Raw genomic sequence first — 18,841 nt, 5'->3', positions numbered from 1 at the left:
GATAGAAAAGGAGATGCAGGGAAACGAGATCACTATGTTTTACCGTTCTACGTGTTACTATTTTTATGCTTAAGCATCTCCCTTAGTGTTTTCTCTCACTGTCTGCTTCACAGAACATGAACTATGTTATGGAAATTCCTAAATACCCTGGATAATGCTTCCCTTTCAGTGGCAGATAATTACTATTGAAACAGCGATTCCCTGAAAAAAAAGAAATGACAATGATTGCCTAACATGCTGGGTACAGTGTAATCAACTTTCTGCTGTTATTTTTCAAATGGTTCCCTTTACAGCCTTGTCATCACCTTAACACTGTGTTGTCTTTTGAGGCAAGATTTTCTATTTACATTGAGACAGTTTTACAGCCAAAGGAAAAATCTGGTCATTTTTCTGTTATTGATATTTTATGTGAACTGTATTAAACTTGCATTTCATGTCAACCTTACTGGTTTTGCTTTGCTGTCACTTGTAGCTAGAAGAGTTGATTGTCATTTGACATGATGACTTTGCTTTTGTCATGACAGTGTAAACAAAGTGCAGATATTAGAGATGCTTGCATGAGACAGGATGTTGTTACATACGCATGACAATACCCTATGTGGGCATTGTCGCAGGTCATGTTAACATTAGTGCTTCTATAGGACCAGTAATAGCCGAAAGCCCAACTTGCTTCTTATCGCCCCCACAAAACTCCCCATTGTTGGGCCTTTCACGCACAGTAATGGCAAGTTTAAAACACAGGGCACGTAAACGGTACCTGTCAACTCTCGGAACAAATATTTCTGCCCACAGCTGTGTGCAGCACAGGAGAATGTTGATATGCTTACAACTAGACCCAACCCCATAAATGCACACAGATTTCTGCTCAGCATTGGAGGCCCTCAAATTATGCTTGGTAATCTGCCAAGCAGTGCTTTAGGGGGATCCCACAATGTGGAGTAGATTCCAAAACACACAAATGCAAGTCCCCCTTAAATGCAACATAATCCAATCTTCTGCAAATGTCAGTGCCCTGTCAACCATGTTTAGCCGCCGTGACTGCAATCAACATCGAGCTCGGCACAGCCAACAGCTACAAAGAAAGTCCTCGTTCGTAGCCAGCTGCTGCGCTCTGGTGGAGGTTGATTGCAGTTGCTTTCTTGTTACGCACAACTGCGGAATGTCATGAACCGAGCTGAATATTCCAGTGCACGAAAATTGTGAAATGTGTGTGCAATGCTCCTCTTATTTCGTTGCAAGTGCACAGAAGTTTTTCTCGCAAGTCAGGTGAAAAAATAGCAGCAGCAACCTGGCAACGTGTAAAAGATGCATATTCATGCAAACTGCTGAGGTGGCTCAATGGCTCTGGCGTTCGGCTGCAGAGCACACCATTGTGGGATGAAATCCTGGCTACGGTGGCTACATTTTGATGGAAGTTAGATGCAAGCACACCCACACCCATGTGCTGTGCGTTGTTGGTTCACATTAAAGAAACCCATGTGATCGAAATTGTTCGAAATTAATAATGTTTTGGCAGAAATTAAGCCTCACTGTTCCCCAACTCTGAGATCCAGAGTTACCATCATGCTAGTGCATCTAAACTCCAATGGTGAGCTGTAGCCTGGGACTGCACTAAGCACCGGTTTCCAGGCATGGGATCCTCATGCATGCTAGAACATTTGACAGACTATAACTGCCAGCTCACTGAAAAAAAAAAAGAAAAATGCTGGTAGAAATAAACTTTTTATTAATTCTGTGTGGGATAAAAAGTTTACAAACTGAAATGTTCATCAAAAACCAATAATGGGTCTCAATTACTAGTATTGTATTTTGTGCATTATACATCAATGCAGCATTTCTGCACATTACTAGCCGAGCTGAACTGATGAAAGCGAATACCGTAGAAGAAAACCTTTCACGCTACATTATGACACCACCTTCAACTTTACGTGACTTTGTTTTCCGGTTTCTCACTGCTATCTTCATCACTAAATGCTCCCATGTCGGGACCAGAGTCATCTGAGCTATCACCATAGTCTTTGAAGCTGACTGGTTCAACGCCGTCTGTGCAGTCTGGTCGCTCCACAACAAGCTTGCCCAGCAAGCATGCATTTGCCGCCGATAGAACAAATGAAATGCCTATCTCTTCAAGGATGGCGCTGCTCTCCAGGTCCTCGATGCGGTAAGTCCTGGAAACAGTGGCAGTTGAAAATGCAAAAAAAAAAAAAACTGGTGATCGGTGGTGTCAAATGACAACACCTGACACTATTTGATGATGTGGACACAAGTGCTGCTACAAGTCGTGATCACAATGTACAGAACCTTCTACAACTGTGACACACACAAAAAAGTCTGCTTTTATCACAGAGAGAAGTAGGAAATGTGAATGCTATGCATTAACTTTGCAGTGGTTGCTTGTCACTGTTGGGTGTTAAGCAAGCAAACTTAACAGTGTTCGATCAAGCATCATCATTATATCCTTAAAGCTCCTGCAGCAGTGTCCATTTGAAAATATTTTTCAGTGCAAGCTGAATAGCTGTGGTGGAAGACAAATTCCCAATTTCATGAAGAAAAAAAGTCTTCAGTTTTGTCAAATTCACTGGTCACGCTCTGAGGAACATCATCTGTAGGTGTTTTGATGCACGAAGTTTGTTTATATAAATTTACTACTAGTATGTGCACCGTCATGGCTGAATCTAAACTACACACTGCACCTTGCAGTTTGTTTTGTGTAGCGCTATGTTAATAAAAAAGAGTCAGTTTTATTACGTAGAAGATTAACAACCGATCTCTTTGAACAGGCAATCCTTGTTCACGTTTCACGACATTTTCTTTAACCCTTTCAGGCGCCATTTTTTGTTTCGATTGAAATCAATTATTTTTTCACCTGAGTAGTATATTTAGACCTCAAGAAAGGGAATTTGTTAGTTTTCGAGCGTGAAAGACCAGCGGGTAAGTTTTTAACGATGTGCAGAATTCCGTACAAAGTCCCTACCACGTATCCACTGGTGATACAACGGGTACAAGCTTTCCCTTGGCATGATGCTCAGCTTTTCTGGGTTGAAATGCTTGGGAAATGGGTCTTGGACCCCACCTTGAGCAGACGAGAAAGACCTTGAGACATGGCGCTCTTTGGTCACAGTTGCCCTTGTGCCATAAACGTAATAATGCAGTATAAGTTATTGATACAACTTCAATTTGTCCCCAGTTTCCCTTTAAAACACAATAAATTGTTCACAATAAACTGTTCAGACTGTACCTGGTGACCCAGCAACTTCCAGAAATATCCGAACTTAAGTTGAGTCCACAGTCTGAGATGTCGCGTGTCACGGCGTAGTGTTCCATATTGGGAACGTCAATGACAACACCTAGCTTGAGCTGGTCCTCTTTCCCTTCCGCAGACTTGACTTTCAAGACTAGTGCAACGTCATTCATAATCGTGCCGCTGGGTCTGTGCTGTTTGAATGTGTAGCTGAGGGTCAAGCGGCCCAGTGGGAAGTCGCAACCAAACAACCTGCCGAACAAAAGAAAATGAAATCAGAAGAATGACTCCAAGATCCGCTTTAGTCATAAATTACCTGTTATACAGCTGGGAAAAAGTTATCAGTTTTTGTCGGGAGCATGCAAAGATTGTTCAGAAAAAATTCTGACCGCCATGGCTCACTAATTTTGCACTTTGTGCTGGGTTTACAAACGTCGTCCACTGCTTTCTGGGGTCTCAGTTATACTTCTTTCAACTTACTCCTCGTGTAAAATCTGTTACATGAGCAGATGGCACATTTTATGCCTTTTGAAGGTTGATGCTGGTAAAACAAACAAACAAAAACAGTTTCACAAAAGCTATTTCAGTGCTACCAAAAACCGTGGTGGTGTCCGTCGAAACTTTTTCCGTCAGAACTCGTTTTACACATCTCGCTTGTGAAGGTTCTACATGTCTTGTCACAGAGGATTTCAAATATAAGCTCCACCTATTTGTGGTACATTGCATAATCATCATCAGCCTGAATACATCCACTGCAGGGCAAAGGCCTCTCCCATGTCTCTCTCTGTCCTTTGCCAGCTGCATTCGTCCTTTGCCTGCAAACTTCTTAATCTCATCCGCCCACCTAACCTTCTGCCGCCCCCTGCTACGCTTGCCTTCTCTTGGAATTCGCTCCGTTACCCTTAAGGACCAGCGGTTATCTTGCCTTCGCATTACATGCCCTGCCCAAGCCCATTTCTTCCTCTTGATGTCGACTAGGATGTCATTAACGCGTTTGTTTCCTCACCCACTCGACCCGCTTCCGGTTTCTTAACATTGCACCTATCATTTTTCTGTCCATGGCTCGCTGCGTTATCCTTAACTTAAGCTGAACCCTATTCGTTAGCCACCACGTTTCTGCCCCGTAGGTGAGTACCGATAAAATACAGCTGTTGTAACTTTCCTTTTGAGGGATATTTTTACCTGCTATTCATGATCTGAGAGAACCTGCCATATACTCATCACCCCATTCTTATCTTTCTAGTTATTTCCCTCTCATGATTCGAATCAGCTATCACTACCTTCCCTAAGTAGATGTATTCCTTTACCACTTCCAGCACCTCGCTGCCAATTGTGAACTACTGTTCCCTTGCTAGGCTGTTGAACACTACTTTGGTTTTCTGCATGTTAATTTTTAGACCCACATAATCTTAGTAAGCCATTGATGGTGGCTTAGTGGTTATGGTGCTCGTTTGCTGACCCAAAAGACGCGGGTTCGATCCCGGCCATGGTGGTCGCATTTCAGTGGAGCCGAAATTCAGAAGCCCGTGTGCTGTGCGATGTCAGTGCACATTAAAGAGCCCCAGGTGCGCGAAATTATCCAAAGCCCTCCACTACAGTGCCCCTATAGCCTCGGTTGCTTTGGCCGTCAAACTCCACCAAAGCAAATCAAATCAAAACTGTAGTAACGATCAAAACCGCGGATATTAAAAATGTCCCATAGAGTTACATTATATTTCTCCCGGTTAATACGTTCCCCGACAGTACGATTTCCCAGCTACTACGTTTAAATTTTTAACAAATTGCGGTCGCATAATACATTTATGGACCAACCGTACGTGTGCAAACATGAAAGTCAGTCAAACGCGAGGGCACGCGAAGTGAACTGGAATGCAGCGGCAGTCACCCGTTGTGGCTTCTCTGCAGTTCACGATTGTAAGGCGGAGAAGCACTACCAATAACAAAAATAAAAACGGCACGCAAGTATTCAAGACAACCGTTTTTGCGGGGACGCGACATAAAGTGGAGAAACGCGGAGGTTCCTCCGCGGTGCATAAGGGCAAAGAGGCGAAGCATCTACGAGCTACAGCGATGCACTTACGAGCGGGCTGGGTCTCGGGAACGCAGCTTAAAAAGCAGAAACGCTGCGACAATCAGCCGCCGCGGTGGCTTCCGCGCAATACTTACTTGCAAAGGGGCGAAGCATACAAAAAATGAGGAAGAGAGTTTGGTTGCTCTTGTTATTGTCGTCGACGGACCGGATGCATTACGAAGTTCGTTCCGCGCTTAAGACAGCGCGAAAGCGGACTGACTTATGCGAGCACTAGAAAAAGATCTGTTCAGATCTTATGTTAAGAAATGCTATTCCACATTTTTATAAAGTGAAGTTGTCAATAAATGTCTTTTTACCTCATTCAAAAGCTACATTTCTCAAAATCAGGCGGTTTGGATCACACGTTTTGCCGGATAATACGCTTTTCCGCAATTTTCTAAAAAAACGTATTAATAAGGTTTTACTGTACTGCCCCCTATGGCACGTTAAAATAGGCTAGAATCTGGAAGCCAGCTAGTTTTCCCACTGCCTCTTTGAATTTGATTTTGTCACTGCTTTGACTGTGATAGCAATGCTAATGTCACCACCCCTCCCCACCAGAAGTCTTGAAGTCTCTTGAAGTGAAGCTGCCAGCACAAGCAAAGAGCTTCCACCCTACACTTTCACCATTCAGAAGCACCAGCCACCTCCTCAACCCACCCCCCACTCTCCACGCACCCACCGCCATCCTTGACCCTCCATCACTGCCCACCTTTACCCTCCAGATCAGTTGTGTCTTGCGTGAAGACTGCTTAGAATAGAAGCATTCAACAGAGTAAAAGGATCAATCAAGCTACTCCCCGAGGATAAATTCAACTGCTTTCGCAGAATTGTTGCATCAGATGTCTGATCGTCCCATAATGTTTTCACTGAGTAGCACTTGAACCTCATGTCAGAAAAAAGTGTAGGTCAACAGTGTTCTCTGAAGCCACCACCTGCCACAGTTGGCAGGCAGCCAAGTGGAAGAAACCCGCTCTCCACTTGTGGGGTAGAGGAGGGAGGGGCCAGGAAGTGGCTACCGTGGAAGCAGGAGGTTTTGACAAGGGCAGAGTAATGCGCAACCTGAGGGTGGTTGCCATGGGCATGATTCAACGGGTAGCTACCTGGGAAGGTGGAGGGCGAAGAAGGGAGGAAAATGAGCTGAGAAGAGGAGCAGAGATATCAGCGCAGCAGCGCATGTTGATCCTAGTGCCATCACAATAGACAGTCACAAGGGACATGTCATCAGGTCGCAACATGGTAGGCCTGGACGTCACGAACAAGATGGGTGACTAAGTTTTGCCACCGCAGAGACAACCGAGACGAAGCTCCAATGGACATCTTTCGACACCTCCAGAAGCCACCTGTCCCAATGCCAAAGTGAGCTCATCTTTGCAGACAGCCCGTGTACCCCGTCGACCGCTTCAACCGCTTTCCTACATGGCAGCCCATGCCCCACGCAGCCGACCTTAAGCCCAGTGCCATCCGCCGTCGTTTCGCCAGCGGCCGAGGCATCGCCTTCATTTCTACAGCTGTGGCTTCCCCACGCCATACCTTCGTCCGCATCGACTGTGCCCGCGCACATCGCATAACTCCCGTAAATCCCCATGCGGCTGCATTTTCTATATTGGCATTTCCCGGCCAACTTCAACCCAAGTGCCAGCCCCACGAATTGACCTTACAACTGAAGCATACCCAGCTCGCAGCCAATTTGTGGATGACTATTCCCGCCTGCTCATTCCGTCATCACTCTCGTCTTTTGGCTCTCTTCACCCTTTGTGAAGTTGCCAGGTTCGACTGCCCGAGTTTGCATCCCAGGCCCGGCAGCCTGCACAGACCTAGCTGTGTCCTGAACTTGACCGACATGTTGAAACCTGTACATGCCATTTTTTTCTTTTTCCTTTATTGCGCACCACGCTAGGCGGGGAGCACCTGTAACGGCGCCGACGACGAAGACTAAATTCTGAGCACGAGCTCGCTCACGCTGAACAAAACACTTTTGGCAACTGACCTGGCCAGCAACGTCGACAGCCCGCTCCACCAACCCACCAGCTGCGGCTACCGGGACATCCAGTAAATGTGGATCACCCTCCACAGAGTGTTTTGCACAATGCACTCTTGCCAGGGAATTTTGCAAATTTGTATCATCGAGACTCTACTGTAGCTTCTTATGTTAACTTCACCCCTTATGCAATACCCCCAAAATGGGGGCCTTTAAGGAAATAAAAATGAAGTGATTCCTACGGAACGCAATTGTAAGGGGGCAGCAGAGAGTGAAGTGAGTGGATGAAATTAGGGAGTTTGTAAGGATAAGGGGCCACAGCTGGCAAACTGGAGGTCAGCGGGAGAGGCATTTATTCCACAGTGAACGGAGTTGGGCTGCTGACGATGATTTCCCACCTGAAGTAAGGCACAGCCTCAGGCTCGCTTTCATCATCAGGCAAGAAGCGAAGCCGAAGGCAGCCGCCACCATCATATGCATCCTCCGTGTAGCCAGTGGCCGATCCGCATCCGCAGCAGAGCCAGGGGCTCTGGTCTCGGGGCTGGAGCTGCTGCAAGGACAGGTTGAACCATGGCACGGCAGACACCACCTGCACCAGTTTACACGTTTGTTTGTGAGCACAGCTCTCCTCTGTGCATTTCACACATTTTCCGCCATTCTTATCTGCTCACACATGGAAAGAAATAGTGCAGATTGGTTTCTCTGGCACACTGAGCAGACTAAGCCGTTGTTTCCACTTCAAGTCCGTCGAAAGATGATACCTACTGACAACCTGTGTGGAAAAGATCAGGCGACTGGTTAGTGTGAGATGTCCTCTGCAGTGATGAATCTCAGTGTTCACCTTCATCTCACCTTCATCTCCCTGCACCCACAAGGCTAGTAAGGATAGGGTGGCTCCTAAGAAACAGCCAAACAGACATGCAGTCAGTGACACCTGGGAAACCATACTGAAATCACAAAGCTTCCCATTGAAAGGGACATTGTGCAGAGATCGGGAAATCACAGAAAACATTTCAGGTGTGTAAATGTTTTGTTCAGACAACGCACCTGAAAACAGAAAACATGCCAACAGCCTGAACCCGCCAGCCCAGCATGTCATGCATGGTGCTTTATTGTGGAGGCTACAGCGATGTTATGTCCCCCTCCCTCTTTCAACTTCATCACTCATTTCACAAATCGTCACTACATCAACACCCACACAACTAACCAAGAGGACCGCTGTACCTCGGGGTTGCAATCAGTAGCTCGTGCACCATGTGCAGTTTGAGTTGAGTCACTGCATGCTTCTTTCATCTGCTTTCCCACCTTTTCCACCCACTCACACATTTCGGTTAAAAGTTTACACTTTCTGTGTGCTACCACTGTACTAAGTGGCTATAGGCCTGTTCATTGTTTCTGCCTGCAGGTTAGTCTTAAGTCATGATGTAGACACACTTTATTATAACACGCTTCATCAGTGCGACTCAATTTATTGGTTTCGGATAGGCATCACTTTGTCAGAGCCCAAGTTCCGTTACTTTCCGCTACCACCTGCAACCGATAAACTGAATTGCACAGGAAAAGTATTAATTGCTTAACAACGAGGAACAAAAACTAAGGAAAAGAAAGAGAAATGCCAAACCTGTCCTGCCTCGTAGAGTTGGCCGCCGAACCCCTGGCAGAAACTGGTCGACAACGGCAATGTCCTCAGCCGCCACTCGGGACAGCAGTGATCTGGGAGGGACCACAGCCTGTGCAAGCGCCAGGATGAGGCATGAAGGCTAAACGGTGAAGTCAAGTCTTGATGGGAGAGTTGATGCCTAAAAAATATCTTGCTTGCAACAACACAAACGTTGCCCATAAAAAAGTAACACAATCCTGGGTTGGACTAATGATTTGCCTGTATAGCTCAGGACAGGTTTGATCCCCAGTGCCGCTGGCTTCCCGCCGTTTTCTAATGGGTACAAGATTTCTCCCGGCCTGGTGCTCGGCTCTTCCGGGGTAGGATGCCGGGGTAGGAAGAGATTTAAGGAATAGGGAAGGTGCTAACCTTGTTGAGCACTGCGCAACTTGCAAAGATTGCACACCGAAGTTTTCGGCAGTGAGGATTCTAAGCAGAAGCAAATTAAAAACAACCCGTGAAACGATAGAGGCATACTATATTAAAAAAGCTGGGTCAGAGTGTGTCAGCGATACCTCAGTCATTCTGTATAATACTGAAAAGACGTTCCTGTCAAAGTTTCTGCGATAAAGATATGATGAGATTGTTTTTCCTATTTTTCCCTTTTTTGGTTCTTTTACGGTGTGCGCCTGCGCTGGTCTGAGAGTATTTAAGCTGTGTGTGTGACTCTGAATAAACAGTTGTTAGTCAGCGCTGTGTTCGTTCTTGTTCGTCCTTCTTCTTTTCTGTCTTCTGTCTTCTTTTCCTTGGCTAAAAACGTGCCGTTGCGCTGAAGAACTATGAACTTCAATCAACAATACCAACTAGCCCAAGAACTAACTCTACTGCAGTCCTAAGTGCCTCCAAGGATTTTTTATATCTAGTTTTTGTTATTTGTCTTCCTCGTAAGATATAAGTGCACCAGCAGTGGCTGTAAAACTGAAAATCATGGCCTGATGAGAATTGGCAGGACCTTCGCTGCATGCGAGCATGACTGCTGCCACTAACGACTTACAGACTCTGGTTCTGCATGAACCTCCGCTTGTCCTGTGTCTCGTAGACCCAACCAGAACCCAAAATGGCCGCTGACAAGCCATGGCTGCGGGCCACCTCAACTACCTGAAATGAAGAAGCAAGGGATCATCAAGGCTTGCGTATTTCTCCACAAACAGTGTTTACAAATGCGTCACTAGTACACCCAGGGTCAAAATTTTACAAAGCTCAACAGAGCTGCAAAACATGAATAAGACTCAACTCCTAAGGGACAATGAACTGTTTCTGCACTCAAGCCTATGCTGGTTGCAAAGGGTGCTGAAGAATTTATTTTCTTTTGCTGATGTCATGCTTCAAAAATATCACACTGAGAGGCTCTAAAATTCAACATTATACAGTAAAAATTTCTTACAATGAAATGGCTTATTATGAAGGAATAATTGCCCTTAGGACCCCATGTATTTGACATCTTGTTTTTGCAAGGAAAAATTTTCCTAGAATGGGTTATACAACGAACACTGCACGAACCCCACTGGCACATCGATTTGTAAGGGTGCTCAACACACCTGCACCTGTTCGACATGGCAAACAAATTAGTATTGCGTATAGCCAGCTCTGTCGAGCACTACACAAAATGCCGTTTCCCACCTTTAGCGGGGCCCACATGATGCACTTCTCCAGACAACTGACCAGCGTCAAACCACCCAGCTTCCCCTATGCACGGGTACGCAGCCATGCGCTTGGCGTTAATCATGCCCCGCTGAGCTATGATGCACTGTGAGAGTTGCCAAGGTCGTTGGAGTTTCCCCGTTCCAAAACCTACTTGCTACGCAAGGCCCGCTGCAAGTGTGCTGTGTTTCTCTGGTGCCATGTGCAGTCTAATTTCCACTTTCGCAGTGCGGTTGGTGTGGTCGTGTGGTTTGACGGTTTGGCAATTCATCTGGTTTTCTTTACAGTACCAACGTTTCCTTGGTTTCACAAGGCCAAGGTTAGTGATAGCTATTGAAAATAAAATTGCAAATTAATACCTGCTGAATAGAAGGCAGCTTTAAAGCAGATGCATTGGGTGCGAGGAAATGTCAGATAGAGAAAGGCTTTGACATATATCTACAATCGTCGGCAACAAAGAAGCAAACAACACTGTCACCTACGGTGTAAGAGGAAGTAGAAAGAGACCAAGATCTATCAGCTTGGAAGCCTGGAGTGCCCATTATCCACAAGATATTGCTGCCTTGCAGTGAAGTGCTGTGACCAGCGTTCTCGTCGCTCATGCAGGGAAGACAACTAAAATGAGTACTTGCACCAAAATTACAACCGCATCCTCTATCACAGCAAGCAACCCATATGAAATTCAGTGCCTAGAAAACAAGGCTAAGCATTATCTCCCTGTGATCTATGACTTCCCGACTTCAAAACCTACTTTCTAGGTGCTGAAACCAATGCTGGCTGTGTAAAAAACAGGCATGCGTTGGTGAGGTTGCCAAATCGATGCGTGTGTTGCAGGCTCCATTAATGTGCTAGTTGGGCTGTCCTTTGTCTACACGATGGTATGCAAGCCTGTTAGTTTACAAAAGTTGTGGCTAAGGTCACCTATGGCTGCAACCAAGCAATGACTATAACAAAGAGATCACAGGGCCCTTTGACTTTGTTATCATTAGTTTCAACTGTTGGGCATTATATAAAAGTAGGATAGAAGGCACTCCATAATGAACATGGAAGAAGTTATTAGCTAGATAATTTCGCTGAAAGGCTGCTTTAGATAAAGAAGTGGAACACTGTAAAAATGCGATAAAAAAACTAAGACGAAATAACAAAAAGACACCACGAGCGCTCACGGTCTTTTTCGTGTTGTAATTTTTTTTTCTTTTGCACTGTTTTTAGAATAGATCAAAACCAACTCGCCCAGCTTTCTGTTCTTCTGTCAAGTGGAACACACAGAAAATTCACCAGCACATACGTATTGTGCATGACTTCACAGGATGTCTCTGTTCAATGTATGCATTTACAAGACTTTGTGGTTATTCCTTGCTGCCTTTAGTCAGATACAACTCAGGAACGGCACAGCAAACCCTCCAAAGGAGGGCCTTCAACCACAGGCACCGGCTTACTATTATCATGTCAACCATCTGGCACCTGCCAGCCACCTGCTAGGTTCAGTGGCAGGTGCAAGGCAGTTGACCATGACGTCATGACAACAGGTCAATACCATTTGTTGGGAGGCTTCCTATGAGATCTGCTGCTTCATTGTTGAGCTGTAGCCGACTTTCGTTCAAACAAGCATCACAAAAGGTTCAGTCTATTTTACTTATCCAGTAGGTACTGCTAGCTTCATGCACGAGACTGTTGCAGGACTGGGCGAGTAAACACTTACAAAAACAAAAATAAAAAGAGGGAAGTACTTAAAAGAAGCCTATAAATTTTTAGGCAGCAATGCGGAACAAAAAGCCAATATTAGTACCAGCAACTCGTAAAATTCACAATATCAAACATGAAATAACAAGGATAACAGCAGCCACGAAAGACGATAAAAATTTTTTCACGATAAAAAAATAAAAAATAAAAAGCAAGAGAACTAACAATAACAAAGCGAAAAGAGCACTATGCTCTCAGTCGAGACTGGACAACTGCAAAGCGAAGGTGTTCAGAGATTAGCAATTAACAATATGATCAGGCAATGAATTCCAGTATCGAATTACTTGTAGAAACAAAGAAAACCAATTGTTGTGTGTTTGATATTCTACTATAACTATAGAAGTCTATAACACGCAATCAAATGGACGATTGACAACTTTATTTATCCCAAAAGAGAAGGGGGCAGCAGGGGAGGGAGAGAGGTCCTAGGCTGGGTAGCCTTCCACTACCCTCTGAGCCCAATCTAGGATCTTGTCCTTGAGATCAGATGCTGGGATGTGTAGGACAGCATCCCACTGCTCCTTTGAATAAATATTCAGGAATTTTTGTGGGGGGTGATGAGCCCAGGCATCCACTGTAAGTGCTGCGCACACTGTGGCATAACATATTTCATAACACAGCCATGGGAGCTAGTTGGTTTAACATCTTTGTTTTTGCGTGCTGCCGTGTAGTAATGATGATGAGGAAAGAACTGAACAAGAACGTTGTTAAAACTTAGAGTTGGAAGTTTGTGCAACGTTAGTGTGGTGTTGTTCTTGTTCCATCTTTTTGTCTTTAGCATTACTACATAACAGCACGCAAAAGTGAGGGTAGTATATTAATCCAGAAGGATACATCTCACATTGCACAACTACTGGGCACAATGCTTCCCACACTTGCTCACCTGGTACATTTTGTAGCCAGCAATGTAACTTGTTCTGCGTGCATAGACGTCAATGCCAACGTAGACGTCGCTCTTGCGATCGCCCGCAAAGGCTGCCGAGCGCTGAAGAGCGTCCTCAGTCCAGCCAGAGTTGAGGAATATTCCGTCGCAGAGGTCAAAGAAGCACGAATTTTTCTCGTTGAGCTCGTTCTGCCAGTCCAGTGCACCGTCGCACAAGACACTGTCATACCAGATGATCAGTGAACCAGGTACGGTGCGGTGCGTCTCTGTGGTGATGGCTGCGAGGAGTTCTTTGAGAAATCCAGCATGGCACTTTTCCTGGACAAAAGTAAGACATAGTGATATCGGCATGACTTCTACTCAGTTTCCCTTTGAGCTATAGTTTAGTCAGCTGCTCAGTACATCAGTTGCCTTGTCAACTGTCCCTCTTGTTCCTTTGCCTGAGACACAAATTTTAGTATTTTTTCCAATGATGCACTAGTTGTTAGTGTTTAGATCACCACATGTTGCTGGCTTGAGGCCAGTAAATAATTTATAACTGAATTTCTTCTCTCTTGCTGTTTTGATCTCGCTTTCGATGGCTGCGACATCTCTATGTTCAGCTTAGGTCAAGTGAGGCAAAAAGAACTAATATAGTTACCGCTTCTCAACACTTCTTACTTAATTGCCGTTATGGCTCTTGCAGTGAACTGGAACAGCTAAGCTGCGCTTATATCACAGTATTTTATGCCTCACATGACCTATACTGACCTTCATTCGGTTGCTGAAACCTAAATGAAAACAGGATGAAAGAACTAATTCAGTTATAAATTATTTAGTGGTCGTAGATGAATACCACATGACATAATCATGCATACCAATAATCTTAGCAATCATTACAAAAAAGAAGAAAGCGTGCACAAAACATTTTTTGCCTGTACTTCTTTTACCCAAAGCCCTAAACTATAAAATTCCTCACAGCTCACAGCACTTCTTCAGCACATAATATTGTTACGACGAAGTGGCAGTGGAAGGCGAAGTGACCTCCCGCGTGAGAGGACAACGAAGAAGAGGAGGTTAATGCAGCTCCCTGTTCATGTTGGTGCTCCCTGCTAGGAACTCTTTATTCTAACCCCAACACTTGTAAATAAATGCAAATAGTATTTCCCTGTAACAATATGCACAAATCGCAAATCAACTACCAAATAGAAAGGGGGGTGCAGCTTTGAAATTCCAAAAAATGGCCCAAAAAATTGATTTTTTGAAAATTGCTGTATCCACTAATATGCCTCATTTTTTATGCTGCCCCGAAGTTTAACTGTTGAAATCTACTAGGAAATACATTAAAAAAATTGTGTTTAAAACCACGGCGGCTCTGCATTGCGAGGCAATGCTCAAACACTGGACGTTTTTCTCTATTACGGTTTTCTGCCTACTACAACTGCCTTATCTATTTTGACTCCATTTGTTTTGTGGCACTCCTAAGAACCATAGTGAAGATCAAGACATACTTTGTTTTTCGAATTTCGGAATTTTCTTGTATAGAATTTTCTTCTCACTACAGATATGTGAACGGACACTGCATTGGAAAAATTCGAAGACAAAATTTGTGCTTTGTGAAAAAGAATTAAGAATGTTTCGACGTGTATCACGCCAGTAGGAATGAAATGAATGCTGAACCAGCCTTCTGCCACCTCTTCTTAACTATGCAGACTATTTATAATACGCTCAAGAAATTTCATGTATATACATAAATTAAAAAATGTTTGCTGAAAGCCAAGTCCCCCCTTAAACGTTAAAAGCTTCTAATGCTTGGGTGAGCACATATCAGTTTGCACCATCGCGAGGTCTTCTTTCTTTTTGTGGCATCCTGCTCTTTCACACTGGGAAACTCTGACTTGGCAAATTCCATCAGGACGACCAAAAGCCGTAGTGTGCCAGTAATGGTGTTTAAGGGCTCCCAAAAGCAAAATCTGCTGATCAAAGAGCGCCCAAGTAAAGGCTTGGAGGCTCTGTAGGGCCAACACCACCAACCATCTTGCTCTCAATGTCGACAAGCCATCCATCAAAGTGGCACCGTGATGCGACGAGAGCCAAGTGAGAGGCTACTTTCAGCGCCAGATTGTCGCGTCTCATCCTGGTAAGCGTTTCTGTGCCCCAATCGGACTTGACCGTGAAGGTTCCTGCAAAGTCAAAAGGCAGTTTAGGGCAGGTCTGTGCAGAAAGGCTTTAGTCAAGCAAGGCTTCGGTCACTGGCATTCCTTTCATCTATTTGTAGGCAACCATAAAAGATCATTAGGCTTTGCACGTTTGCACAGTAGTTACTGTCAAAGTATTCTCTGTCGTTCAGTATGGCTTGGGTTATCAATAATCTGTCCTTTTGGATAGCTAGCAAAGGCTGACCTTTAGTTAACCACTTGGTATAGTGACTATCCTGGTCAAGTGTTGATGGCAGGTCTGTTTGCTAGGAGTGGGACGAAGCTGTCAACCATAAAAATTTGCTTCCCAGGACTAACCTTATTTCCATGGAGAACTTTTTAATTTTTCTCCAATTCTTGTAGTTTTTTAAACATGAATGTATTGAATGAATGGCTTCACCCATGGTAAAACAGCGCTGAAAAACACGAGGATGGAACAAACATGACAACACGAGCGCTGACTTTCAACCAGTGATTTATTATGCACAAGTGTACATATACTATTCCCGCCAAATACTTAACAGAACAAAAAATATTGAAGAAGCACTGCGTCATCACTGAACATCTTAAATCTACATTAAATAGATTTAAGATGTTCAGTGATGACGCAGTGCTTCAATATTTTTTGTTCTGTTTAGTGTTTGGCGGGTATAGTATATGTACACTTGTGCGTAATAAATCACCAGTTGAAGGTCAGCACTCGTGTCGTCGTGTTTGTTCCGTCCTCGTGTTTTTCCGCGCTGTTTTACCATAGATAGTAGTAACCAACTTGCCCAGCTTTCCGTACTTCAGAATGGCGTCAATAACAGTCCCTCCATCTTCCAAAACTAATTCGGAACAGATTTGACTTCTGCCAAGCCAGTACGCAGAATTCCCATTTCAATGAACAGTGCTCAAAGATCCTCACCCAGAACCTTAACGCCATGCTTGTGGGCAGCAGAGATCCATCCAGGTGGAGGAATCGTAACCATGTTGTGCGAGAAGTAGACAAAACTGTTGATGACTTGCCAGTGGAAAAACCGGTAGCTGCTGGTATTGCGACAGCCATGGACAAACCTACCAAAGACAAGCACGATACTGGCTGTGAGTGTGAAGTGCAAAGTGGGATGCCCAAGAAATGCATGGTACTCAGTTTTCAACATATGGCATACGAATGAGTTCCTTAATAGATATACACTCTTTGTAAGGAACAAAAAACTTCCGTTGTGCACACGCACACGTTAACCACACTGCAAAATCTGTTCACAACGCTAATCAGAAGCTCCACATGAGAGAAAATTCTTAGCATACATTCAATATGTTGAAAATGCAGTATTGTACTTTGTCTGTGGGCATGTCTTCGAGGAATATGGTGTAGTGTGGGATATCAGTAAAGGAAAGGTGCGGCAACAGTTTAACTTAAGACGAACATCTGAACCATGTTGTGGGGAAACGGAATGACTGAGGAGGTGAAACAGGGAGAGCCAAAAGTTCAGGCACATATACCATGCCCTTGAAGGTCCCGGCATGCCTGGCATGCACATAAAAAAGCAGTACTGGAAGATGCAGAGCTCCACCAATCCAACATGCTCACCTGTCGTCCAGATAGCCATCCATCAGGTCGTGACATAGCAGGGTCTTCGGGGACTCTGGTCCACCTCGCCTCACGTCTCGTAGCGGATCCACAACACACAGCGGCTGTCTTGTGAAACTGAAGAGTTCTTCTAGCGTCCTCAATGGGGCAGCCTCCCGATCAGACAGCATTGGAAGCAACGCTGCCCAGTGGACTACAGTGTACTCCAAAATAGCTCTTGCTCTGAACCTTCGATCGTTTGCCGGTCTAGACGCGGTAATTAGGACAGTTTTTGTTGTTGTTTATATATAATACCCACAATTAACAGAGATTGGCCATGGATGCGCAACCTCTTCTCTATCTTCTTTCCTGCGCGAGCACGGCTCATGCAACGGGATGGCCAACTAAACATCGGCCCCAAAACCAGCGGCCACCTACTGCGCCTAAAGGCCGAACTTAAGTGACAGTGAATGAGGAACCGGTCAATCATGTTTAAAATTTTTGAGATCGTTGCGCTGCGCGACTTTGTTCCTGACCATTGATGATTACTTATTTCACCCATACTTGCTGCTTCTTCCGTTGCAGAGAATCCGACAGGACCATATCACATGCACAGTCGGCATCGTTGGCGTTTCCGTTCTCGGCCGTTTCAGCAACAAACTCAAGGAGCCCCGGGGCGAGAAAGTGAAATATCCCCGGTAAGCACCACGGGGCTAGAACTTCTAACGCCATGGTCGGAATACATGACCGTTGAGTCAAATGTGTCAGATATCAGTGGTCAAATGCATGACAGTTAAATGCGCAGGAACTAGGAATGTGTGAAAAAGCAGGGCGAACCAAGCATACACTACGGAACACGAGCACACGCGATTAGAGTTCGAGGAGAGCCAAGGGTTTCATGTGTTAGCTTTGCCGATCCCAACAAAGCGGCAAGCGAAAGTGCGTCTGCACTTCACCCCGCAACGCACGCGAACGGACACACAGGCGCTTGGTGTGAGCGGAGATCATCCCTGCGGGTTTGGCTCCAGGAGCGAACTCCAGTGCTAAGATCGTGGCACGCTGCATGTGGTTTTTGGCGTTCAATTTTAGACACCCAATCTGCCATGAGCCCCACATGGCCACTTGAATCGCCGTCTTTATAATGCACCCAGAAAACCCGAACTCTCGTCGCAGTCGTGGCCGAGTGGTTAAGGCGATGGACTTGAAATCCATTGGGATCTTCCCGCGCAGGTTCGAATCCTGCCGACTGCGTCAAAGTTTTGCACTTCCTTTTTCTTGCATCTTTTTCTTTGTTTAAACAAGTGGTTTGGTGAACTTCATTTTGCATCAGAGGTAACGAAGAGTAGAATCAAAACAGAAGTATATAGAATGGAGGCTGGATGGATGGAAGGTAGGAGCATCCCCTTTGAAAAGGGGCAGTGGTTGTTGCCACTATGCTCAGTTTTTTTTTCCTTTATTTTTGTTTACTCTGCTGTAAGTTGTTAATATAATTCGCCATTTCCTTAAAAAAAACGTCTTCCTACACTTTAAAACTTATGTCACCTCTCTGCTTTTGTACCACCAATCCTTGAATCGCTTTTTGCTACGCTTTTTGCGAATTTCCACCGCAGATTTATTTACATGACTATTGTTATCTCTAAACCCTAAGGCCTCAGGAATAGTGACTGTGCCTGCATCGACATCGGGATGGATACCATCCCATTTTAGGATGAGGTGTTCTGTTGTTTCTACAGATTTACCACACACAGCACATGTGTCATCTTCTTCGTTAAATTTTTTTTCTGTAGCTGCGCGTTCTAAGACACACCCTGACCTAGCTTCAAAGAGGAGGGCACTGACTCTTGAGTTATCATAAAACGTTTCCTTCCTGATCTGCCTTTTCCAGCATCGAT

The 18,841-nt window shown here is 44.9% G+C and overlaps 1 protein-coding gene and 1 non-coding gene across 3 annotated transcripts; one reads left to right on the top strand and one right to left on the bottom strand.

The window, feature by feature from the left end:
- Positions 1-1,704: 1,704 nt before the first annotated feature.
- LOC144101883 (cytosolic endo-beta-N-acetylglucosaminidase-like) lies at positions 1,705-18,087 on the bottom strand. Of its 2 annotated transcripts, XM_077635105.1 has the most exons (10): positions 16,971-18,087; positions 16,305-16,453; positions 15,234-15,382; positions 13,221-13,538; positions 9,948-10,051; positions 8,915-9,023; positions 7,692-7,882; positions 3,239-3,493; positions 2,975-3,073; positions 1,705-2,168 (listed from the first exon to the last, which is right to left on the bottom strand). In XM_077635105.1, the coding sequence occupies exons 1-10, from the start codon at positions 17,138-17,140 to the stop codon at positions 1,925-1,927; spliced, it is 1,788 nt and encodes a 595-aa protein (XP_077491231.1). In that variant the 5' UTR covers positions 17,141-18,087; the 3' UTR covers positions 1,705-1,924. The 2 variants fall into 2 exon arrangements, with proteins under 2 accessions (XP_077491231.1, XP_077491232.1); XM_077635106.1 differs by lacking the exon at positions 2,975-3,073 and having other exon boundaries at positions 1,708-2,168.
- A 31-nt stretch (positions 18,088-18,118) lies between these two features.
- Positions 18,119-18,200, top strand: TRNAS-UGA (transfer RNA serine (anticodon UGA)). The gene has a single exon. It is a non-coding gene; the product is annotated as a tRNA-Ser (tRNA).
- Positions 18,201-18,841: the final 641 nt, after the last annotated feature.

Source organism: Amblyomma americanum, chromosome 8 (assembly GCF_052857255.1).
Source record: "Amblyomma americanum isolate KBUSLIRL-KWMA chromosome 8, ASM5285725v1, whole genome shotgun sequence".
NCBI classification, from domain to species: Eukaryota; Metazoa; Arthropoda; class Arachnida; order Ixodida; family Ixodidae; genus Amblyomma; species Amblyomma americanum.
The sequence above is the reverse complement of the archived record's forward strand: the minus strand, read 5'-3'. Positions and strand labels throughout refer to the sequence as shown.